Raw genomic sequence first — 26,894 nt, forward strand, 5'->3', positions numbered from 1 at the left:
TTATGAATAAGTCCTCCCCACCTTAAAAACTTCATCCATTTTTTCTCCTTCTAATAGCCTGTCCGTCCTTTACATGAAAAATTAAAGCAACATCATCATTTTATATTTCCATATAACATTTTTATAATGTCAAAGGAAGTTAAAATTATATCACCATGCTTATCAAATATTTATTAGAACGTTCTAATAGGAAATTAGTTGTTTAAACATTCTGCTATGGTTGAACTGTCTTATTTAGGTTAAACAAAAAAGATATCTATCAAATACATCTCACTAAAATCCATAACTGTCTTTGTCAATCATTGTAAATTTTAATTTTAAAAGACTTGTACTTCCTGCTGTGATTGAATTCTGCCTAGATCATGAAAAATTAAGAAAGAAGTCTATTCAAATGAGTGTAATAAGAGTGAAACAAACAGGAATTACTGGTATTACTTCAAATGAAAGAGTGGAATCTTCCTAATCAAAAATCTTACTTCCATACTGTTTATGCAACAATGACAGACACCATATTTATTGGCATTACAATTTTGAGCCATTCTAACACTCCCCCACATTCCTGAGAGTCTCAGTGTCAATGAAAAATACAACTTTGACATCACAAACTAACTTAATGTTTTACAGACGGTGATTTGTGTGATAGGTTATCTTTGCAAAAGACTGAGATCAAGCCTTACCATCACTTTTCTCTCATTTAAATTTGAAATGTTGATTGTTTTATAAAGAGAGTGACGAGTATTTAAAATGAGGGCCAAAAAAGCAAAATTTCACTTATCAAGATCTGAGGACTATTAATTTATATATTCAGCTTTCCAAGATGAACTTATAAGCATAATCTGAAAAAAATCACATCTTCCTTCCCTCTCTTTCTCTCTTCACTAAGAAGCAGTGACTTCTCTCTGACCACTCCAGAAAACAAAACAAATCAAACAAAAATTCATGGCATTTGTGGGGAATAATAATTTAGAAAACATATTAGTTATACAGATGATTTTGAACTTGCCAAGGAAGAATATTTTTTCTATTAAAGTAAATAGATAGAACATACCTGAAAAAGAACATGTACATGGCAGCTGTGATGCAGAACAAAAGGACCTATAAAAAGGAGATAATACATTACTTGCAAGAGAACACTGACATCATTTGTGTGTCTTATCAAAGCAAAATACCCACTATTAAACCTTATACCTGAAACAATGGAAAGGTGTACAAAACCAGTCATATACATATCACATTCCCTACCTTTCAAAAAGTTATATCAAGGCATAAATGAGTCTGTATATTTACACATATACAAATAAATAAAACTGCATACATTATACAATATATATGTGTGTGTATATACACATATTTAGATATATAACAATATACATACATGTGTGCATGTATATAGATTCAGTAGAGGGTAACAGGGTTCAAAAAAGAATAGCCAATTGTTAAAATTATATCTAAGAATTCCTGAAGAAGCAAGTAACCCAAGAACAAAGACAATGGCTTTTATATCGTGAAGTCAGCAGAAAAATTATAAAGCTATTTTAACTTTAATCATAAAGCTATTATTAACTATTATATCAAGATAACCAGATTTTAAAATATAAAACACAGCCCAGTTGACAACCAATTATAATCAATAAGAAAGCCCCCTAAAAATATAATCCTCCTGTATGGGATATAGACTCCCTACTAAAAAAAAAAAAATTCCTCTAAAATCAAGCAACAGAACACACAATAAATCTGGATTAAAGAAGCTCCCTTAAAACACATCTCACTAAGCACAATACACTAAGACGTATATGAAAAGAATCCCAACCCAAGTCCTGACCAAAAGCTTAGTTATGCCATGAAAGTGGATCTCCATAAAATTGTTTTCAATCAATAAAACAGATGTTATAAAATATGTTCCAATGTCAATAACAGCGTAAATTAAACACAAAAATTAGTGTTCTCACATCACAGACAAATGACAAGTGAATAATCATCAACTATTGTTAAAAACTGATCACAAGGAACCACAAAAACACTTTTACAAAATAGTGTTCAGCTATTCCCAACACAAATTGCAGTTGACCTAAGGAAAGTGTAAAAAATTTTGCTATTACAAATCAAGCTTGATAAATTTGCCACCTTGGCTTAAGATACGCATTATAAACACAAACTGAATGACTTAGAGATATAAGCCTACCAAGCCAAAAGAGGATGGGCATCATATTTCAAAGTTATAGTAATCAAAATGGTATGGTATTGGCATAAAAAAAGAAAAGAGAATGATACAGAATAAAAGGGCCCAGAAATAAACCCATGCATACATGGTCAATTGATTTATGATAAAGAAGCCAAGAATACACAATGGGGATACAACAGTCTCTTCAATAAGTGGTATTGCAAAATAGGATAGACACATGCAAAAGAATGAAGCTGGACCACTATCTAAAATCACACACAAAATTAACTGAAAATAGATTACAGATTTGAATGTAAGGCCTGAAACATAAAACTCCCAGAAGAAAACATAGTTGGCAAGCTCCTAGACATAGGTCATGGTGATTTTTAAAAATCTGACACCAAAAGCAATAAAAGCAAAAATAAAGTGAGACAGTAAACTAAAAAGTTCTGAAAAACAAAGGTTCAGTTCAGTTCAGTCGCTCAGTTGTGTCCGACTCTTTGCAACCCTGTGAACTGCAGCACGCCAGGCCTCCCTGTCCATCACCAACTCCCAGAGTTCACCCAAACTCATGTCCATCAAGTCGGTCATGCCATCCATCCATCTCATCCTCTGTCGTCCCCTTCTCCTCCTGCCCCCAGTCCCTCCCAGCATCAGAGCCTTTTCCAATGAGTCAACTCTTCACATGAGGTGGCCAAAGTACTGAGCTTCAGCTTTAGCATCATTCCTTCCAAAGAAATCCCAGGGCTAATCTCCTTCAGAATGGACTGGTTGGATCTCCTTGCAGTCCAAGGGACTCTCAAGAGTCTTCTCCAACACCACAGTTCAAAAGCATCAATTCTTCGGTGCTCAGCCTTCTTCACAGTCCAACTCTCACATCCATACATGACCACTGGAAAAACCACAGCCTTGACTAGATGGACCTTTGTTGGCAAAGTAATGTCTCTGCTTTTCAATATGCTATCTAGGTTGATCATAACCTTCCTTCCAAGGAGTAAGCATCTTTTAATTTCATGGCTGCAGTCACCATCTGCAGTGACTTTGGAGCCCCAAAAAATAAAATCTGACACTGTTTCCACTGTTTCCCCATCTGTTTCCCATAAAGTGATGGGACCAGATGCCATGATCTTCGTTTGCTGAATGTTGAGCTTTAAGCCAACTTTTTCACTCTCCACTTTCACTTTCATCAAGAGGCTTTTTAGTTCCTCTTCACTTTCTGCCATAAGGGTGGTATCATCTGCATATCTGAGGTTATTGATAATTACAAATGACATAATTGATAAAGGACTAAAGTCCAAAATATAAAAAGAACTCCTACAACTCAATATCAAAAGAACAAATAATCCAATTTTTAAATACTCAGAAGATTAAATTTTTCCAAAGAAGACAAATAAATGGCCTACAAGTATATGAAAATATGCTCAACATTAGGCAAATGCAAATCAAAACCATAATACACTATCATCTAACACTTGTTAGAATGGCTATCATCAAAAAGACTAGAAATAACAAGTGTTGATGAGGAAATTAAGAAAAGGGAATCCCTGTGTACTGCTGGGGAAAGCAAATTGGTGCAATCACTATGGAAAACAGCATGGAGGCACTTCAAAAAAGTAAAAATAAAACTGCCATATGGTCCAGCAATTCCACATCCGAATATTTACCCAAAGAAAATGAAAACACTAACTGGAAAAGACATACGTGAAGCACTATTTACAACAGCCAAGATATGGAAACAACTGTCCATCAATAGATGAATGGATGAGTAAACCATGGTATACACAGACACACACACACACACACACACACAGGTGGGGGGATACTATTCAGCCATAAAAAAGAATGAAATCTTGCCAATTGCAACAATTGGAAGGACCACGAGGGCACCGTGCGTTAAGTGAAATAAGTAGGTCAGAGAAAGACAAATTCATATGATCTCTTTCATGTGCAATGTGAAGGAGGAGGAAGAAGGGAGAAAGAAGAAAGAAGAAGGAAGAAAGAGAGTGAGAAATTTGAGCTCACAGCTACCGAGAACAGATAGGTTACAGGATGCAGGAGAGTGGTGGGAGAAATGGGGCAGCTGCATTTTTTTTTTTTAGTTTAAATTAATTTTTTAAAAGGATGTGTGTGTTAATCACTTAGTCATGTCTGACTCTTTGTGACCCCATGTACTTCAGCCCTCCAGACCCCTCTGTCCATGGGATACTCCAGGCAAGAATACTGGAGTGGATTGCTATCTCCTTCTCCAGGGGATCTTCCTGACCCAGGGATCAAACCCAGGTCCCCTGCACTGCAGGCAGATTCTTTACCATCTGAGCCAAAGGGAAGTCCACCCTTTTAAAAGGATGGGTGTCAATTACTACAGAACACTTTTATTAATTTCTTGTAAAGTAATATATGAAATCTTTCATTATATATACTTCCCTGGTGGCTCAAACGGTAAAGCATCTGTCTACAATGAGGGAGACCTGGGTTCAAGCCCTGGGTTGGGAAGATCCCTGGAGAAGGAAATGGCAATCCACTCCAGTACTATTGCCTGGAAAATCCCATGGACAGAGGACCCTGGTAGGCTACAGTATATGGGGTCGCAAAGAGTCGGACACGACTGAGTGACTTCACTTTCACTTTCATTATAAAGTATATCAAATCTAATAAACATGCACACACTCTTCTCTCCTATCTCCTTCTTTTCCTCTCCCAATCTCTCTTGTCTTTAAAAATACCTTATCCATGATGCATAAGGTTCATGTCACTGTTTTTGAAAATCTGACAAAGCATAAAGAATAATTTTCAGTTACTGCTTAATCAATTATAAATTCCAAGTGAGTTTGTTTACTGGCAATAATTTCCTAGCCAATGATCCAGATCAAGAAACTCAATTTTTATTTCCCTTTCCTTGAATCCCCTTGGGGCAATGCCAATCTTCCCAAATGCTCAGTATTTCATTCTTTCCCTGCACAAGTCATTATCCCCCTCACAAACTTCATTCACAAACCACGCTGGAAGTCCTTCCTAAGTTCTCTATCTTCTCCAAAGAAAATTTCCAAAAGTCTCCCTCAAAATGTTTATACGCTCCATCCTCATATGCTTAGACCTATCTGTGCTCACATGAAACTAACAATTATCTTCATGAATAATACATTTGAAACTGGGAAAGAATATAATGTTTAAGAACTCAAGCTCTGGAATAAGGCAAATAAAGGTTTGAATCTAGTTCTGTGTGACTTTTGACGCTTTCTAATGAGGTGGAAGAACTTAGAGCCTATTACACAGAGTGAAGTAAGTCAGAAAGAGGGAGAGAAAGATCATATATTAATGTATATATATGGAATCTAGATGGCAAGAATACACAGAAGAACTGTACAAAAAAGATCTTCATGGCCCAGATAATCACGATGGTGTGATCACTGACCTAGAGCCAGACATCTTGGAATGTGAAGTCAAGTGGGCCTTAGAAAGCATCACTACGAACAAAGCTAGTGGAGGTGATGGAATTCCAGTTGAGCTATTCCAAATCCTGAAAGATGATGCTGTGAAAGTGCTGCACTCAATATGCCAGCAAATTTGGAAAACTCAGCAGTGGCCACAGGACTGGAAAAGGTCAGTTTTCATTCCAATCCCAGAGAAAGGCAATGCCAAAGAATGCTCAAACTACCGCACAACTGCACTCATCTCACACGCTAGTAAAGTAATGCTCAAAATTCTCCAAGCCAGGCTTCAGCAATATGTGAACCGTGAACTTCCTGATGTTCAAGCTGGTTTTAGAAAAGGCAGAGGAACCAGAGATCAAATTGCCAATATCCGCTGGATCATGGAAAAAGCAAGAGAGTTCCAGAAAAACATCTATTTCTGCTTGATTGACTATGCCAAAGCCTTTGACTGTGTGGATCACAATAAACTGGGGAAAATTCTGAAAGAGATGGGAATACCAGAACACCTGATCTGCCTCTTGACAAATTTGTATGCAGGTCAGGAAGCAACAGTTAGAACTGGACATGGAACAACAGACTGGTTCCAAATAGGAAAAGGAGTTCGTCAAGGCTGTATATTGTCACCCTGCTTATTTAACTTCTATGCAGAGTACATCATGAGAAACGCTGGACTGGAAGAAAACAAGCTGGAATCAAGATTGCCGGGAGAAATATCACTAACCTCAGATATGCAGATGACACCACCCTTATGGCAGAAAGTGAAGAGGAACTAAAAAGCCTCTTGATGAAAGTGAAAGTGGAGAGTGAAAAAGTTGGCTTAAAGCTCAACATTCAGAAAACGAAGATCATGGCATCCAGTCCCATCACTTCATGGGAAATAGATGGGGAAACAGTGGCTGACTTTATTTTTCTAGGCTTCAAAATCACTGCAGATGGTGACTGCAGCCATGAAATTAAAAGACGCTTACTCCTTGGAAGGAAAGTTATGACCAACCTAGATAGCATATTCAAAAGCAGAGACATTACTTTGCCAACAAAGGTTCGTCTAGTCAAGGCTATGGTTTTCCCTGTGGTCATGTATGGATGTGAGAGTTGGACTGTGAAGAAGGGAGCGCTGAAGAATTGATGCTTTTGAACTGTGGTGTTGGAGAAGACTCTTGAGGGTTCCTTGGACTGCAAGGAGATCCAACCAGTCCATTCTGAAGGAGATCAGTCCTGGGATTTCTTTGGAAGGAATGATACTAAAGCTGAAACTCCAGTACTTCGGCCACCTCATGTGAAGAGTTGACTCATTGGAAAAGACTCTGATGCTGGGAGGGATTGGGGGCAGGAGAAGAAGGGGTCGACAGAGGATGAGATGGCTGGATGGCATCACGGACTCAATGGACGTGAGTCTGGGTGAGCTCCGGGAGTTGGTGATGGACAGGGAGGCCTGGCGTGCTGTGATTCATGGGATCGCAAAGAGTAGGACATGACTGAGCGACTGATCTGATCTGATGGAATCTAGAAAGATAGTACTGATGTCCTACTTGCAAGGTAGCAAAGGAGATGCAGACATGATGTGTTTTTTTATGATTTCCCCTAAAATCTTAGATCCCTTATTTGTAAAGTGAGTATATCACCTCACTTTGAATTGTTGGGAAGATTAAATGAGACAATACTTGCAGTGTCAGGGATTTAGCAGATTATTTTTATTTTGTTCTGTAATTCATGAAAGTGATGTAGATATAGAAACCTCATCCAGAGACAGAGAAACCTGGAAAGGACTTTAAAACCTTTGTTTAAAAGCAAGTAGACTGACTTTATGAAATCTTCTCAAATCACCAATATTTGAAGTTCACTTTTTTTTTTAATAGTTTTAAGACATGAAAATCTGTGCAAGCAGTAGGAAACATGTAAGGGATATTATTAAAGTCCAAGTGATCAACTCATTCGAGAAATATTCACACATACCATGCGCCAGGCACTATTGTAGAACTTAAAACAGTATACAAAATGGACAAAGGCCTTGCCCTTGTGGGACTTATCTCCTGGTAAGGCTTAGAGAAGATATCAAATTAGTATGTCAGACAGTAATGAATTTTGAAGCACAACAAAGTATAATAAGGAGATAAAGGGGTGGTTTTACACAAAGTGGTCAAGGAAGCAAAGACGTGTTAGTAGAGACTCTGAGGAGATGAGGAATAAACAAGGGGACTCTATCAAGACAACCAATGGAAAATATTTTTGAATTGTATTGGGAAAGATGGTCAGTATTATGTTAAAGATGTTAAAGAAAGGACTTCACTTTTAGCAACATACACTTTTCAAAGTTTTTTTTTTAATTAATTGTGCTAAATCTGTTAAACACTAACTTCAACAGACTGCTTTTCCAAATAAATGCAAATTGTAGTTGAATGAAGAATATAATCTCTGTGTTTCGAATTATACCTGTGGCGAATTCATTTTGATATTTGGCAAAACTAATACAATTATGTAAAGTTTAAAAATAAAATTTAAAAAAAACAATAATAATAAAAAAAGATTTTAGAGGTAAATGGTACTTCAGGTAATGTATTTTTTTCATAGTAGGAAACACAGATCCTTAAAAACCCAGTGATACATCCATATCTGCCCTGTTGGTTGTATCTTGCATTTCCTCTATTAAACAAATATTGGTCAAGTGTTACTGTTTCCATTCTATACAGGAGATATTTAAAAATGATTCTAACCCTCAAAGATCTTATAGAATACTGCTTCATAGTTTGTTTAATTCTGCAGCTACTTTTCACATGTGTGGCTATTTAAAAAATATTTATAGATATATTAAGGTATAACTGACATTTAATGTGTACAAATTTGTAATTTCTGACAAAAGTACACAGCTGTAAAATCAGAATTAAGATAATGAATATATCCATCACACCCAAAATGTTTTTAACAGCATTCCTTCATTGTCTCTGCAGTAAGACTCTGTATGATGTCACCTTTCTCACTCCCAACACTGGCAGTTTGTATCTTCTTGTCTTTATTAGTCTACGAATTTATTAACTGTATTGACTTTTATCAAAAAAAGCTTTTGCAAGCTTTTGCTTTCAATTTTCTTTTTCCATTTTCTATCTTGTTTACTTAAATTTAATTTTTATTAATTCCTTTTTGTTTGGTTTGATTTTGTTTTCTTAGTTTCTTAAAGTTAGAAATTTAGGCCATTGGTTTAAGTTTTTGTTTGTTCTTTTCCTATATAGATGTACAATGATATAAATTTCCTCCTAATATCTGATGTACAACTATCCTAATTTTAATATGCTAGAGTCCATTTTTGTTCCATTCAAAATACTTTCTAATGTTTGCTTTTGCTCCCTTTTATGATCCATGGCTTAATTCAGTTCAGCTCAGCTCAGTTGCTCAGTCATGTCTGACTCTTTGCAACCCCATGGACTGCAGCACACCAGGCCTCCCTGTCCATCATCAATTCCTGGAGTTTACTCAAACTCATGTCCATGACTTCATTATAAGTATGTTGTTTGATTTCCAAATACTTGGGGATTTTCAGCTATCTTTTTGTTGTCACTGACTTATTTATTCTATTAGGATCAGAAAATACTTCATTGGACTTGATTATTCCTAGATTTATCAAAACTTATTTGATATCCCAGAATATGTTTTATATGTTTGGTAAATAACCTGTGTGCCTTTTAAAAGAATGTGAATTCAACTGTTGCCGGGCGAGAGTCAACCTGCTTAATAGTGTTGTTCCAGTCTTATAAATCTTTATTGATTTATCTGTCTACTTGTTCAACAATTATTGAGACAAAGTATCAAAATATCCTGCTGTAATTATGCAGGTGTCTCCATAATCTCTCCTCACAGTTCTATCAGTTTTTCCTCGGACTATTCTGAAGCTCATGGCATCCAGTCCCATCATTTCATGGGAAATAGATGGGGAAACAGTGGAAACAGTGTCAGACTTTAGTTTCCTGGGCTCCAAAATCACTGCAGATGGTGACTGCAGCCATGAAATTAAAAGACGCTTACTCCTTGGAAGGAAAGTTATGACCAACCTAGATAGCATATTCAAAAGCAGAGACATTACTTTGCCAACAAAGGTTCGTCTAGTCAAGGCTATGGTTTTTCCTGTGGTCATGTATGGATGTGAGAGTTGGGCTGTGAAGAAGGCTGAGCACCGAAGAATTGATGCCTTTGAACTGTGGTGTTGGAGAAGACTCTTGAGGGTTCCTTGGACTACAAGGAGATCCAACCAGTCCATTCTAAAGGAGATCAGCCCTGGGTGTTCTTTGGAAGGAATGATGCTAAAGCTGAAACTCCAGTACTTTGGCCACCTCATGCGAAGAGTTGACTCATTGGAAAAGACTCTGATGCTGGGAGGGATTGGGGGCATGAAGAGAAGGGAATGACAGAGGATGAGATGGCTGGATGGCATCACTGACTCGATGGACGTGAGTCTGAGTGAACTCCGGGAGTTGGTGATGGACAGGGAGGCCTGGCGTGCTGCGATTCATGGGGTCGCAAAGAGTCAGACACGACTGAGCAACTGATCTGATCTGATCTGATTCTGAAGCTCTGCTCTCAGGGACAAGACATTTAGAATTATGCCTACTTTACCATGATGAAATTACCTTATCTCTGGCATTCTTTGCTTTGAAATCTATTTCATCTGACAGTAATTCCAGCTTTCTTTTGGTTACTGTTAGTTTTCCACTTTTTTAATTGATTTGGTCTTGATATTCAATGCCTAGAGGCATCATATTGCTGTTTCTTGCTTTTTTATCCTGTCTGAAACCTCCGCCTGTTCATTTGGCATATTTAGATTGTTTACATTTAAGACGATTATTGGTAAGTTCAGAACTAAATCTGTCCTCTTGCTATTTTTTCTATAGTTTCTTTTTCATAATTTTATTTATTTATTTTCAGCCGTGCCAGGTCCTGGTGACTGCGGGTGCCGTTCTCCATGCGGCACACAGGGGCCACTCTCCAGCTGCCGTGTGCCGGCCTCTCTTGTGCAGCACAGGCTCTAGGCGCCCAGGCTTCAGTAGCTGCAGCTCGTGGGCCCACCGCTGCGGCTTCCAGGCTCTAGAGCACAGGCTCAGTTGCTCTGCAGGAGGTGGGATCCTCCCAGACCAGGGATTGAACCTGGGTCTCATGTCTTGGCAGTAAGATTCTTTACCAGTGAGCTAGCAGAAAAGCCCTCAACAGTTCCTTATTTGTTTCTTTTTTCTTCCTCTGCCTTTTTTGAATCAATTCAGTTTTTTTAAAAGACTCCATCTTCCCTCCACTGTTGGCTTGTTTGTTTGTTTAAAGGATTTATAGTAAACATCTTTAAATTGATACAGTCTCCATTCAAGTGATATTATAGCACTTAACATATAAAGTGGAATCCCTCAATAATATACTTCTGTTTCTCCCTGTCCCTAACACGTGTGCTATTACTGTCATCCATTATAGTTCTATATATTTTATAGAAAATATATTTGAAATATTTTTCTTAAAAATGTATGTCTAAAAAAGTTTTGACCCTTGTTTTTAAAGTTATTTTTTCTGGGTATCAATTTCTAAGTTGATGGATCATTTTATTTCAGTAGTTGGCTCAATGAGTACTGCTTCAGTGTCTTCTTAGAATTTGATTATGAGGTGTCTTAGAGTAGTCTTTTTCATGCTTCTTTTACTAGGGCTTCATTACATTTCTTCAATCTGTGGATTTATAGTTTACATCAACTCTGAAAATTTTTAACCATAATTACATGAAATATATTTTCTCCCTCTCCCTTTCCTCTTTGGGAACTCCAATTATTATATAGTAGGTCACCTAAAGTTGTTCCACAACTCAGTAATTTTCTCTTTATTTTGTAAAAAAAAAAACAAAAAACCTTTATTCTCCATGATTCATTATGGATCATTTCTATTCTTATGTCTTCAAGTTCATTAATATTTTCTTCTGTAATTTATATTATTAAGGCCACACAGTAAATTTTACACATGTAATTATTATATCATAATTAGAAATGTGATTTGATTTTTCCCCCATTTTCCATGTCTCTAACTCCTGTGAAACTACAGAATTCACTTATAACAATGCTTTCTAATGTCACTGCCCGCCAACTAACAGCTTTTGTCAGTTTTCAATCAGTATTAATTGATTGATTATGTCCTCATTACAGGTCAACTTTTTTGTTTCTTACTGCATGCCTGGTAATGATTGGATAGCACACATTCTGAATTTTACCTTGGTGGCTGTTGGATATTTTTGTATGTCCATAAATCTTCTTGGGCTTTGTTCTTGGTCACAGTTATTTGGAAACAGTCAAATCCTTTAGTGACTTGCTTTTAAGATATTTTAGGAGGGCGTGGGGTAGTGCTCAACTTAGGACTAATTATTCCCCATGGCTGAGATAAGACCCTTATGTGTACTCTACCCAGTGCCACATGAATCTTGAGATTTTCCAGGCTGGCTGATAGGAACAGACACTATTTCTACTGCTATTTGAATGCCAAGCACTCAATTACGCACTTCTAATCTTTTCAGGTCATTCTTTGACCTGGGTATCTTCCTCATGTACATGCCCTAATCAGTAACGAGCTGAATATCTTCCTCTCTCATCTTCAGTGGACTCCATCCAGCAGTGGATCCCATAACGGACAAGCAGTTACAGACATAGCCATAATTGCAAAAAGTTCTGTTAGACCTGCCTGGCTAATAAATGACATTTCCATGTGCATCGTGGTAATGCTTCACTTAACATATTCTAACTTTGGCTGTAAAGTATGCATCTGCACACATCTATTTTTATACCTTACATTGTTATGTCTAAATTGACACACAAAATAATATCACAGTTTACTCATTTGTGGAAACAATACAATATTAATTATCACACAGATTGTAAGCATTGACTGAGATAACATACATAAAGCCTAATAGAATGACCAGTACATCAAAGATGCTCAAAGAATGGTAACTACTGACAAGAAATAATTTCTCTATAATTCCCTTCCATTTCACAATAATTGTACAATATATGTAAACAGGATAAGTGCTTTTGAAATTGCTATTATCACTTTGATTTACTTAATTCAAAAAAATAATTAAGGGCCTAATACAACATGCTGCTGCTGCTGCTAAGTTGCTTCAGTCGTGTCCGACTCTGTGCGACCCCTGAGACGGCAGCCCACCAGGCTCCTCTGTCCCCGGGATTCTCCAGGCAAGAATACTGGAGTGGGTTGCCATTTCCTTCTCCAATGCATGAAAGTGAAAAGTGAAAGTGAAGCGCTCAGTTGTGTCCAACTCTTAGCGACCCCAGGGACTGGAGCCTATCAGGCTCCTCCGTCCATGGGATTTTCCAGGCAAGAGTATTGGAGTGGGGTGCCATTGCCTTCACAACATGAATGAACCTCAGAAAAACTATTTAAGTGAAGGAAGCCAGTTACAAAAGACCACATGTTGTATGATACCATTTATCTGAAATTTCATAATAGACAAATGTCCATACAGCAAGTAGAGTGAGGGCTGACAGGGAGTTTGCCCATGGTATACTGTTTCTTCAGGGGTCGATGAAAATATTCCAAAATTAGACCATATGGAGACGTACACAGCTCTGTAAACATACTAAAAACCCATGGAATTGACACTTTTATAGCATGTAATATATCTCAAAAACACTTAAAACTTTAAAAAAAATTGATACATGTACTTGAAAGAAACAAAAACTCAAACTGAATGAAAAAAATACAATGAACAGAAAGTTCCCTTATATTCTAGAGCTCTGGTATTCTGTCTGTATAGAATTGTGTAGGTGTGTCTGTGTATGTGTGTGTACATTTGTGTAAAGATACATGCCAAATAAAGACACTCTTTTATACTTCTTAATTTTACACACATATACACAGAGGAATGCTAAGGTTTATTTAAACAGTCTGTGAATAAATAAGAGTGGAGGCAATATGTACTGAATACCAAGGTAAACATTGTAAACTTGCATGCATATCTCTGGAGGTAAATCCTTAGAACTGAATTCACTGTATCAAAGACAGGTGCATTTTTAATTCTGATATACTCTCATATCAATGGTATATCAAAGTAGCCATACCCTGACATGAACAATTTCCCTAGAGCCACAAAACTGCGTTTTATCCTCACAATGTGATGGATGAAAGAAACAATATATTATAGTTGCATTCTTCTTATGAATGAAATTGAGCCTCATGGGTTTATAAATCTTTTTGTTTTTTGGTCAGTTGATTTAACTACTTTTTCATACCCTTTGCCTATTTTTCGACTGTGGATCTTTTAGAAACTATTTTTTGAAACTGAATATACCTATGTGAAAGCATAGAATTAATTTCATTATTTTCTATTTGCACCAAGAATAGAGGTGGTTAAATAAAATAAAACACTGTGTATTGGAAATTTCATTATGTACTAAACCAATAGAATATTTAAGTCAAGTGCACAAATAACATGAAAGTAAAGTTCATTCAACTGAAAAATAGTTTTCTCTCGAATAACTTTTCAGGAAGTGATAGATTTACAATACATGGCTTCCTGTTAGAGAGCTTACAAAACTTGCAGGGAAAAACTGTACTATGGCTGTCTTCACTATGTCATGTAGGATTATACGAAAACTATCCCTCTCGATGCTCTAACAAAGAAACAATACCATGATATGTGAATACTTTATAAACCTAAAAATAACCAGAAATACACAAAATGTGACTATGACCTGGTAAAGAAGGCTGGTTTTACCATTTAAGCCTCAAAATGGTTAAAACACATATCCTGAAGTCATTTAAAGTCTACTAGCGACCTAAACAGATGGTGCATTTAACTACTTCCTCCCACAGAAATCTTCTGCTTTTCTTTAATATCCTCAATTAAATGTTCCTTAGCCCTGCTCACTGACTTTGCCCACTCCTGCCTGAATGTGTCCAAAGATGCTCCTTGTTGCCTGGCCTTCACTATTCGCATCAAGCCTGTTTCCTCCCCGTATTCACTGAGCCCCTTTCCTTCCATTACACAAACAAATACTGATGAAACTTCATCTCTGCTTTCTGGAAAAGAGCAATAAATTTCTCCTTGTCTCATGTGTACTTCATTCATATTTTAGCCATGCATCCACCCTCCCTCCCATTCAAGAAAAAAAAAAATGATCTGCTATTTATGCGTTACTAACACTTCGTGCCTGAGCAAATCAAAAGGAGAAAGATACAGAGACGGTCTGAGAAGCTCTAGACTATCAGGAGACCTCATGATCGTTGAGAGAAACAGGATAGACAAGGAGCCACTAGTGGTCACCTTTGCCTCTATATTTACTACGGTGCTTGCTGTACTGCCAGGGCATTAGGGCAACAGAACCACACAGTATTGATTCTTGTTGTCGAAGTCAGTCTAGTGGAAATGTCAGCACATGAACAAATCAGCCCAGTACAACATGCTAAGACAGGATATTTACATTTTACCCTACAGGAGGTGCTCACCAAAACATTTAATTATATTATTATTTTAATTATTCAATATATATTTAGACAAAGCCTTTTTGGTTGTCTGTATACCTTCACGTCTCCAACACGTAAAGGTTTTAAGTTACTCAAAACACAAAGTGCCCAAAAGCAATCGTTATTCCGTGTAATTCCATTCAAGGACAGACTCTTGATATTCCATATAAGGCTTCTGATAATAAATTTAATTTCTATGTATAGTAGCCATCTTTCAAAACACTAAATACTACTCCCATTCATATACTTTGTTAAAGTGTAACTTAAGACTCTATAAGCATTTTCAATTTTCCTAAAAGCATAGACCATTACATAGTCTCTTGGGGAAGCCATTCTTATAAGATCAATGAGTTTTATCACACTTTGCAATGTACATATTTTGCTTTGAACACACAACAGATCATTATCATGGTATTAATATGCTTTTTAAAATGCATTGTCTTAAGTAGTGGGATTGTTAAATAGCTATGTATTACTTTATAATTTTTAAAAGTCCTTATATAATTTGAATCACATAATATATAGTACATCTTTATAATCTGTCCCTTTGTTTTGGAGTAGCAGTTTTGCTTGCTGATTTCTTTCTTTTTTTTTTTTTTTTTTAAGTTTCCTTTCCTTGACAGAACAAATACAGGAAAAGTACAAAACACCTTGGGGCCTTTAGGGCCACAAATACCAGACTACTAGTAAGAAAGAAGTCTGGGGTCTCCAGATTAAGAGTATAAACTTCATCAAATCACTTCCATTCTTTAAGCCTTAATTTTTCATCTTTAAGAAACAGGGCACTCAAAGCCGGTGCACTGGGACAACCCTGAAGGACGGGATGGAAGGGAGGTGGGAGGGGGTTCAGGATGGGGGACACATGTACACCCAGGCTGATTCACGTCAATGCATGGCAAAAGTAATTAGCCTTCAATTAAAATAAATTAATTTTTTTTAAAAAGAGACATTAGATTAATCTCTTGGATCACAACTCCAAAATTCTATGATTCCACGAGTCAACTTTTTTCAGTGCACAACAAAATTATTTCAAAGCAAACTGTCACCAATATATGATGAGCCAAACCTCTGAATATATGCATATACTGAGCAAAAAAGACCATTTTCTCTGACTGAACTGAGGGTGGGAAATCACACTAGGTATGCCAGCTCTGCCCAGGCTCCTCCTTGCACTGCTCACCTTTCTTGATTTATACCTTCAAGGTCAGCAAACACAGTCTGGCAACATGTTAACCTTGACATTTTCCAGTTGTGGAAACAGTGATGTTAGATAGAGGCAAGGAAGTACGGACTGTATGATGTGCTGTCCTTTTATGGTAAATAGGTAAGCTGTATTTTGTCTTTCGTAAAAGTGAAACAATTTACAGAATCTAACTATAGAACCAACTATAGAATATTTCCATATGAAGTAACTAATACAACCTGAACATTATAATCCTTATTACAACACAATTCTAATTTGGCTGGCAAATTAAAAAAAAAAAGCTTTAAATTACAACTTACTATTTAAAGGATTACAGATAAAGGTTTAGACATTAAAAAAAAAAAGACTTTAAAAGAAAATTGAATGGTCAAGTGAAAACCATCATGTGAATTCACTCTGTAAACAAAATACTTATTGAAAGCATATTCTCTAAATCGGTACTACAAAAATCAATTCAACATCATCATCAAACACCCACAGCACTTTGTTTATATCCCTATTATTATCATATAAAGGAAATGCAGTTACTGAGAGCAAAGGTTTTCTAATGACATATTTAAAAGCTTAAAAACTATCAAGATATTCAGCTGCTTCTTTTCTTTCCCATACCCATTTCTCTATTTTACAGTCAATTAGTTGGTTATTAAAAGTCATTAAAACGGCAAATCAAAGCAAACAAGAAAGGAAATGTGAAAAGGAAGCATAAGAGCCAAAAAGAAACCATAAGAATGTTTACAGTTAAAGGTAAGTTATAAAAATAAATAAAAAAGAATCAGAGAACAGAGAGAGAGAGGAAAGTGGAAGAGTAAATCAGACAATGAACTGCTGACTAGCAACGCCAGGCACCATGCATTTTTTAAAATATTACCTCTAATCTTAATGATAGCTCTTCAAGGTAGGTGCTTGGTTTTCTGTTGTCGTTTTTGGAGGGTAGGAATTGCAGGATGATTGCTTTACAACACTGCATTGGTTTCTGCCTTACAACATGAGTCAGCCATTAAGTCTCATACGTCCCCCCCTTCCTGAACCTCCCTCCTCATCCCCCCACCCCACCTCACCCCTCTAGGTTGTCAGAGCACCAGAGCACCAGGCTGAGCTCCAAAGTAGGTTTTTAATCATTCCCATTTTAGAGATGAGGCAACTGGACTTGGAAAGTACGCTATTCACTTAAAATCACAAAATATTTAAGTGGCTGAACTAAGACTCAGAGCTAGGACTGTCTGATTTCAGATTCAAGGCTTTTTATTATATCCCTCTGCCTCTAGAAAAACTTTATTAATGGTAATCAGGTAGCTACTCTGCTTCCAAGGTAGGGATAATCCTTATAATGCTTCCTATATGTAATATATATACACATACTTTTTAATAAGTATCTGTCCTTTAAGAAGGGGGTGGTGGTGAGGGGAAACCTTTCAGAGTTCAGCATAATAAAAATAATAGTGTAAAACTAACATCAATTATTGATGTTACTGAATGCTCCCTATATGTCACATGCTGTGACATGACATGCTGTGCTTGACATACATCACTTTATATAATCCTCAAAATAGCCTTGTAATGTAGGGGTTATTATCCCCACTTCAGATAAGAGCCTTAGAGACACAGACAACACTGGGATTAAGCCAGATTTGGCAACCAGGTGTGATTGCATGGTCATGGATTTCTCTCAAAAACTTTAAAAAGTCCCATTAGAGAATTACAGCTTTTATAAATTTCATTCATCTTAATTATAATAAAACACTCAGCTAATATAGTCTTTGAAGCGCAAATCAAAACTACAATGAGGTATCACCTCACATAAATCATTTAAAAGTCTACAAATAACAAATGCCAGAGAAGGTGTGGAGGAAAAGGAATTCCTATGGTGTTGAGTGTTGGTGGAAATGTAAACGGGTGCAGCGACCATGGAGAATAAGCATGGGGGTTCCTTAAAGGACTGAAAACAGAGATGCCATATGATCTGGCAATCCCACTCCTGGGAATATATATCCAGAGAACACTATGATTTGAAAAATTACATGTACCCCAATGTTCACTGCAGCACTATTTACAAAAGCCAGGACATGGAAGAAAACTAAACGTCCATCAACAGAGGAATGGGTAAACATGTGGTTGACACACGCGTGCACACACATACACACACACACACAGGAACATTACTCAGCCACTGCTGCTGCTGCTAAGTCGCTTCAGTTGTGTCTGACTCTGTGCGACCCCATGGACTGCAGCCCACCAGGCTCCTCCATCCATGGGATTTTCCAGGCAAGAATACTGGAGTGGTGTGCCATTGCCTTCTCCGACTCAGCCATTAAAAAGAATGAAATAATGCCACTTGTAGCAACATGGATGGACCTAGAGACTGCCATACTGAGTGAAGTCAATAAGTAAGTTAAACAGAGAAGGAGAAATATCACGTGACACCCCTTATATGTGGAATCTAAAAAGAAATCATACAAATGAATTTACAAAACAGAAAGAGACTCACAGACTTAGAGAAGGAACTTGTGGTTGCAGCTGGGGGAAGGATGGAGGGCAGGGATAGTTAGGGACTTTGGGATGAACATATTCATACTGCTATATTTAAAATGGATAATCAACAAGGATCTACAGAGAAACTCTGCTGAATGTTACATGGCAGCCTGGATGGGTGGGAGTTGGGGCAGAATGGATACATGTATATGTATGGCAGACTCCCTTACCTGCTCACCAGAAACTATCACAACATGGTTAATCACCTATACCCCAATACAAAATAAAAAGCTCTTTTAAAGAAGATGTGGTGTGTATATACATGGCTGAGTACTACTCAGCCATAAAAAGGAAATAACACCATTTGCAGCAGCATGGATGGACCCAGAGATTAACATACTACATGAAGTCAGAAAGAGAAAGACAAATATATGATATCACTATATGTGGAATCTAAATATGATACAAATAAACCTATTTACAAAACAGAAACACATTCACATACACAGAAAACAAATTTAGGGCTATTACTGGAGAAAGGAGGTGGAGTAGGGATAAATTAGGAGTTTAGGATTAGCAGATACAAACTACTATATTTAAAATACTAAAGCTAATCAATGAGTACAGTAAAGTTTCAGGATATAAAATCAACATGCAGAAATCCCTTGCATTCCTATACACTAACAATGAGAAAATAGAAAGAGAAATTAAGGAAACAATTCCATTCACCATAGCAACGAAAAGAATAAAATATTTAGGAATATATCTACCTAAAGAAACTAAAGACCTATATATAGAAAACTATAAAACACTGGTGAAAGAAATCAAAGAGGACCCTAATAGATGGAGAAATATACCATGTTCATGGATCAGAAGAATCAATATAGTGAAAATGAGTATACTACCCAAAGCAATCTATAGATTCAATGCAATCCCTATCAAGCTACCAACAGTATTCTTCACAGAGCTAGAACAAATAATTTCACAATTTGTTTCGAAATACAAAAAACCATGAATAGCCAAAGCAATCTTGAGAAAGAAGAATGGAACTAGAGGAATCAACCTGCCTGACTTCAGATTCTACTACAGAGCCACAGTCATCAAGACAGTATGGTACTGGCACAAAGACAGAAATATAAATCAATGGAACAAAATAGAAAGCCCAGAGATAAACCCACACACCTATGAACACCTTATCTTTGACAAAGGAGGCAAGAATATACAATGGATTAAAGACAATCTCTTTAACAAGTGGTGCTGGGAAAACTGGTCAACCACTTGTAAAAGAATGAAACTAGAACACTTTCTAACACCATACACAAAAATAAACTCAAAATGGATTAAAGATCTAAATGGAAGACCAGAAACTATAAAACTCTTAGAGGAGAACATAGGCAAAACACTCTCCGACATACATCACAGCAGGATCCTCTATGACCCACCTCCCAAAATATTGGGAATAAAAGCAAAAATAAACAAATGGGACCTAATTAAAATTAAAAGCTTCTGCACAACAAAAGAAACTATAAGCAAGGTGAAAAGGCAGCCTTCAGAATGGGAGAAAATAATAGCAAATGAAGCAACTGACAAACAACTAATCTCAAAAATATACAAGCAACTCCTGCAGCTCAATTCCAGAAAAATAAATGACCCAATCAAAAAATGGGCCAAAGAACTATATAGACATTTCTCCAAAGAAGACATACAGATGACTAACAAACACATGAAAAGATGCTCAACATCACTCATTATCAGAGAAATGAAAATCAAAACCACTATGTGGTACCATTTCACGCCAGTCAGAATGGCTGCAATCCAAAAGTCTACAAGCAATAAATGCTGGAGAGGGTGTGGAGAAAAGGGAACCCTCTTACACTGTTGGTGGGAATGCAAACTAGTACAGCTACTATGGAGAACAGTGTGGAGATTCCTTAAAAAACTGGAAATAGAACTGCCTTATGATCCAGCAATCCCACTGCTGGGCATACACACCGAGGAAACCAGAATTGAAAGAGACACGTGTACCCCACTGTTCATCACAGCACTGTTTATAATAGCCAGGATATGGAAGCAACCTAGATGTCCATCAGCAGATGAATGGATAAGAAAGCTGTGGTACATATACACAACATTATTCAGCCATTAAAAATAATACATTTGAATCAGTTCTAATGAGGTGGCTGAAACTGGAGCCTATTATACAGAGTGAAGTAAGCCAGAAAGAAAAACACCAATACAGTATACTAATGCATATATATGGAATTTAGAAAGATGGTAACGATAACCCTGTATGCGAGACAGCAAAAAAGACACAGATGTATAGAACAGTCTTTTGGACTCTGTGGGAGAGGGAGAGGGTGGGATGATTTGGGAGAATGGCAATGAAACATGTATAATACCATATAAGAAACAAATCACCAGTCCAGGTTCAATGCAGGATACAGGATGCTTGGGGCTGATGCACTGGGATGACCCAGAGGGATGGTATGGGGAGGGAGGTGGAGGGGGGTTCAGGATTGGGAACACGTGTACACCCATGGCAGATTCATGTTGATGTATGGCAAAACCAATACAATATTGTAAAGTAATTAGCCTCCAATTAAAATAAATAAATAAAGGGAATGGGAACTCCCTGGCAAAAATAAATAAATAAATAAAATAAAACTGAAACACAACAAAGTCTTACTGCATGGGACAGGGAATTACATTCAATATACTGTAATAAATCATAGTGGGAAAAATATATATATATAACATCAGTTCAGTTCAGTTGCTCAGTTGTGTCCAACTCTTTGTGACCCCATAGACTGCAGCACGCCAGGCCTCCCTGTCCATTACCAACTCCCAGAGTTTATTCAAACTCATGTCCATCGAGTCAGTGATCCATCCAACCATCTTATCCTCTGTGGTAAGATCCACCTTCTCCTCCTGCCTTCTATCTTTCCCAGTATCAGGGTCTTTTCCAAGGAGTCAGCTCTTCACATCAGGTGGCCGAAGTATTGGAGTTTCAGCTTCAACATCAGTCCTTCCAATGAATATTCAGGACTAATAACATATGTATATGTGTAACTGAATTACTTCCCTCATAGCTCAATCAGTAAAGAATCTGCAGGAAGGCAGGAGACCTGGGTTCGATTCCTGGGTCGGGAAGATCCCCAACCCATTCCAGAATTCTTGCCTGGAGAATCCTACAGCAGAGGAGCCTGGCAGGCTACACTCCGTGGGATTGCAAGGGTCAGAGATGACTTGGCGGCTAACCCACCACCACCATACCATAAACTAACACAACAGCTATAAATCAGTAAACAATTTAAAAATTACAAAAAGATATAATCACTGTTATAGAGTGCACTACTTACATAACAAATCAGATTTAAGAAAAGCAAAAGTGACCAAAAAATTTCCATAATCCTCAAAACTTGTACAAAATATTCATTCTAGTTAAAAAAATACATTTTTCATATTTTGAAACTAAGTAACCTAATATCACAATCAAAGAAACACAGTTTTTACATTTTGAAACTAAGTAACCTAAATATCACAATCAAAAACTTAAAACCTTACATATTGACACATTAGGTGAGAAGGGAAAAAAGTTACATGAGCCAGTTTTCTAATATGTTTACCTGACCATGTAAGTGACCATTCTTCATTCTAATGCTGCCAAACATCTTACTTTTTCAATTCAGAAAACAATACAAAAAAATCTCACATGTCATTCAGCACACAGAGGATGGAGAAAGGTTTTATACAGACTCAGAACAAAGTTAAAGCTGAAAAAATATTGTGCCTTTAAGCAGGGGAAAGTAGCCGATCACCTAAGTGAAACCTCATTATTATAAGTAGACAATTTGTAGGAAGTTAGTTACTTTCATAGAAAGGGTGGTATTCCCATTAACCTCAAATAAGAACCAGGCTTAGGGTGACATTATGTTTTTCCCTGAGAGACATAACAAAAATAAATAGGGGCTCCCAGATTACTTCACAGAGGTCACAGCAGGGCCACCTACAAACAGCACAAGGCGGTGCAGCAACTCAGGATTCTGTCATTTGATGAAAGTAAGAAAGACCATTAGAGTAAGGGCTGTTGTAATCCAGCTAAGGTGGCCAGAACGACAGCACTCACTCTCTGCTTCCCCAAACCACATTGTGCTGTGGGGAAAAGGCCAACAACTGCCCTCCAGCTGAATCCTACATGTCTGTGGTGTCCACCAAGAACCAACTCAACCCCAATACACAACTTGCAACAAAACGGTCATCAGCAATACACAGAAGGATGTATATGATCTCTTTACTGTTGTTTTAAACACAGCATGTGTACTGATGCGTATTCACTCACGTATTGATGTGACGGTATGTGCCTTAGTTTTCCCAAGTGGTATGCCCTGTGCCCACACTCAAGTCATCTGCCGGTGATTTGAGCACATGCTCACTCTGGAATTCGTTTGAGAAAATCCTTCCCTGATTAGGCATGGCTTTGCTCCTATCTGCCTTGGTTCTCACTATTTCTATCCAGCTGCAGATTCCTCTCTGCATACTCAGTTCTCACCAACTACCATTTCTTCACGCACGAAATGTCCAGAACCAAACTTTCTTTCTAATGAGCATTTAAAAAGTCTTCAAGCACAATGAAAGTGGGCATTAAAAGAAAAGAAGTGGGGAGAGTGCATGAATTTTGACTCAGATGAACTGTGGAAGACTTTATAGTCATCTCCTCCAAAATTATTTCACACACAAGATTTTTCCTTTTATGCCTCCCCAGCTTATTACATCAAGGAAACAGAATAGATCAAGGCCTCTCTCTGGGTAACCTTACGAAAACTTCGGTGCTTTTTTTCCTCCCCGGTCAGCATGAAAGATACAGTATCCAGTTTATCACTAACAGACATAGTGATATTGAGACACATAATTTTTCAAAATACCACAAAAATATTTTAGCAGTCTATAGATAAGAGATGGATAAAAGAATTTAAAAAATCACTGCTGATATTTTTTAAAATCCAAAGTCAACTTTGTTGCATATCAAATGGGTCTAGGGCAGTGAGAAGAAATTTAAGTGCTTACCAAGTTTTGTTCCAACAGTAAAAATGAATTAAGAATCAAGAGATAAAAATGTAGTGCAACTGTAAAATCAAATTTATATCTAGTATTAGCTATTAGTTATGGATTCCAAAATGATTAAAGAGAAGCAATTTATAGACCAGAGGTTGCATCTATCATGGAAAACTATCTTCTGCTTTGTATTCTATCTAAATGTGGTCAAGAGTTTGCAGGAAATTTGTGTACAGACAGTTTGAAGGATGCATGTGGACCATATGACCTTAGATTCGGGCAGGCAATCTGTGTTTATCTAAAAGTCAAAACCATAATTTTAGGCACCAATATCTAGGAATGTCTGTAAAAACTCTTCATCCCTTAAAAGCACATTACATTGCTGATGGCAAAATTCTGTTTGGAGGGATGGGTGGATGAATGGATGGATGTGGGGAGAGAGAGAAACAGGCTGGTTGACAAGCACAACTCCCCTTCTGAATCCTCTAACCAAAGGATAATGTTTCGTGATTTTCTAAATAAACTCAATGTACCTGCAAATCTGCATAGAGTTTGTACTTGGAGAAACCTCCACCTTGTTTTCTTTCTCTCCATCTTATTTGCCTTTTCATGATGCTGCACCTAAGAGAACTAGGAAGTTCCAGAATGAAGGATGTGATCCTCACATGGTATTTTACTTCCTCAAGTATGTTCACAACCTGATAGTCATCTGCTTCTATAGAAATTTTCATGAAAGGAAATATAAGTTTTGTTTTTTCTTCACCTTTTTTTTTTCCTCCAGAAAATGCCATTAAAAGGCATGGGAAGAAATGAACAAAGGTTTTCTTAAACTTTCTCACAATAGTATTCTCAATGTTCCCACAGCCTTTGTTAGCGGCCACTAGCGCAGCTGCAGAGTCTCAGCTTACTTCTCCAGTATTAAACTTTATGAATGCATCATATAGGTTCTTTTTTATTTAAAAATACCAATAACATAAATGTATACTTACTCTAGCTTATATTCCAAAGCAATACCTTAAAAATGCAGGTTATTAGACATACAAACATATGGGACATCGATTTCATGGTACAGAATAAAGGAAACATTCATTTTATTCATTTGTTTAAATCATAGACTTAAGTTTGTCTTTCATCTCTCAGATTTTTTTCAAGTGGATATTTTTAGAAGTATCTTACAGTTTAGAAAGTTAGAGACTTCTCGAAACAAAATTCTATCAATCACAGCATATACAAAAACCTCCCTGGCATATTTCTAAAACACCATGTCTAAATAGCATTGTTGTCTCTGCCCATAAAGTTAGAGTGAGATGAACAAGCAGTATATCAACTTAATATCATACTGGCAAGACGGTTAGGGATGAAACAGAGTAGTATCCTCAAAAATAAGTCCTCACAACTCCCAAAGCACTTTGAAACTGATACGACTTGGCCTTCTCAGTCTTCAAAATTTAATTAGTAACAATAAACCACACTAATTGGGGGTGGAAGCTAAAAGCTCTGAAGAGCATTCCAACACGTAATTTTCTTAGTGTATTAAATACAGGGCATGGCAAAAATGAGGCATATGTGTATGTTAGCCAAATTTTTCACATGGAAATTCTGTCTATAACAACAAACAGTCTGATTAATATTTTAATAGGAAAGGCCCCTAAGGAAAGCAGGTGGTTCCTGGTACACAGAGTCGCAGTGTCTGAATAGCTAAGCACACATTCCTTCATCTTAATCAAGCTAGCAGCAAGGCATAGACTGGCATTTGGGGAAGTGAGGTTTCATTTTTATAAAGGAACGAGGGTAAAATGACCAGTTTCTACTGAAAACTAAACATTAAAATATTACTGTGCTTCAAAATTTTCATCAGAACTAGATCTTTACATGCAATGAGATTCACCTGAAGAAAAAGTAAATTTTGCAGTGAAATATATACTCAGTACTTCATAACATAGTATGAATGACTAGAAGAAAACTTTCCCCTTTTTATCTGTAATAGCAGAGTGACGTGAATTTCTTTTAACTTTTTATTTTGTATTGGGGTAAAGCTGATTATGTGAGAGTTGGACTGTGAAGAAAGCTGAGCACTGAAGAATTGATACTTTTGAACTGTGGTGTTGGAGAAGACTCTTGAGAGCCCCTTGAACTGCAAGGAGATCCAACCAGTCCATCCTGAAGGAGATCAGCCCTGGGATTTCTTTGGAAGGAATGATGCTAAAGCTGAAACTCCAGTACTTTGGCCACCTCATGTGAAGAGTTGACTCATTGGAAAAGACTCTGATGCTGGGAGGGATTGGGGGCAGGAGGAGAAGGGGACGACAAAGGATGAGATGGCTGGATGGCATCACTGACTCGATGGATGCGAGTCTGAGTGAACTCTGGGAGTTGGTGATGGACACGGAGGCCTGGCGTGCTGCGATTCATGGGGTCGCAAAGAGTTGGACACGACTGAATGACTGAACTGAACTCAACGCTGATTATAAAGAATCTGCCTGCAATGCAGGAGACCTGAGTTCAATCCCAGGGGTCGGGAAGATCCCCTGGAAAACGAAATGGCAACCCACTTCAGTATTCTTGCCTGGAGAATTCCATGGATGGAAACATCTGACAGGCTATAGCCCATGGGGTCGCAAAGAGTCAGACATGACTGAGTGACTCACACACATAGCCAATTAATAAACAGTGTTGTGATCATTTCAGGAGAACAGCAAAGGGACTCAGCCACACACATATATCTATTCTCCCCAATACTCCCCTCCCATCCAGGCTGCCATACAGCATTGAGCAGAATTCCATGTGCTATACAGTGAGTCCTTGTTGGTTATCCATTTTAAATGTAGCAGTGTACACATGTCCATTGCAAACTCCACCAAACTAAAATTCAGAGCATTTTTTTCAACTGATTTTCAATACAAAACTATTTCCTGATTATGTCATTTCTGAATACACAAGTGATTAAACCTTACAGTTGGTTAATAAAAGTTAAGCGATCTATCTTAATTAACTGTAACCATTCTTAGTATCCAGTACTCAAACTGCTGCCATTAATATTTTAATATACCTGAGCTGTAGCTCTAATGAGCCTCATGTCAATGCATGTATA

The 26,894-nt window shown here is 37.3% G+C and overlaps 1 protein-coding gene across 2 annotated transcripts in view; it reads right to left on the minus strand.

Annotated features, from left to right (window-relative positions):
- TMEM135 (transmembrane protein 135) overlaps positions 1 to 26,894 on the minus strand; it is a 312,520-nt gene that overhangs the window by 72,361 nt on the left and 213,265 nt on the right. For both annotated transcript variants that reach the window (XM_061406022.1, XM_061406023.1), the window contains one exon: positions 1,049 to 1,095. In XM_061406022.1, the coding sequence (XP_061262006.1) occupies positions 1,049 to 1,095 (47 nt within the window). The remainder of the gene's footprint in view (positions 1 to 1,048; positions 1,096 to 26,894) is intronic.

The sequence above is a fragment of the Bos javanicus genome, chromosome 29, assembly GCF_032452875.1.
Source record: "Bos javanicus breed banteng chromosome 29, ARS-OSU_banteng_1.0, whole genome shotgun sequence".
Taxonomy (NCBI): domain Eukaryota; kingdom Metazoa; phylum Chordata; class Mammalia; order Artiodactyla; family Bovidae; genus Bos; species Bos javanicus.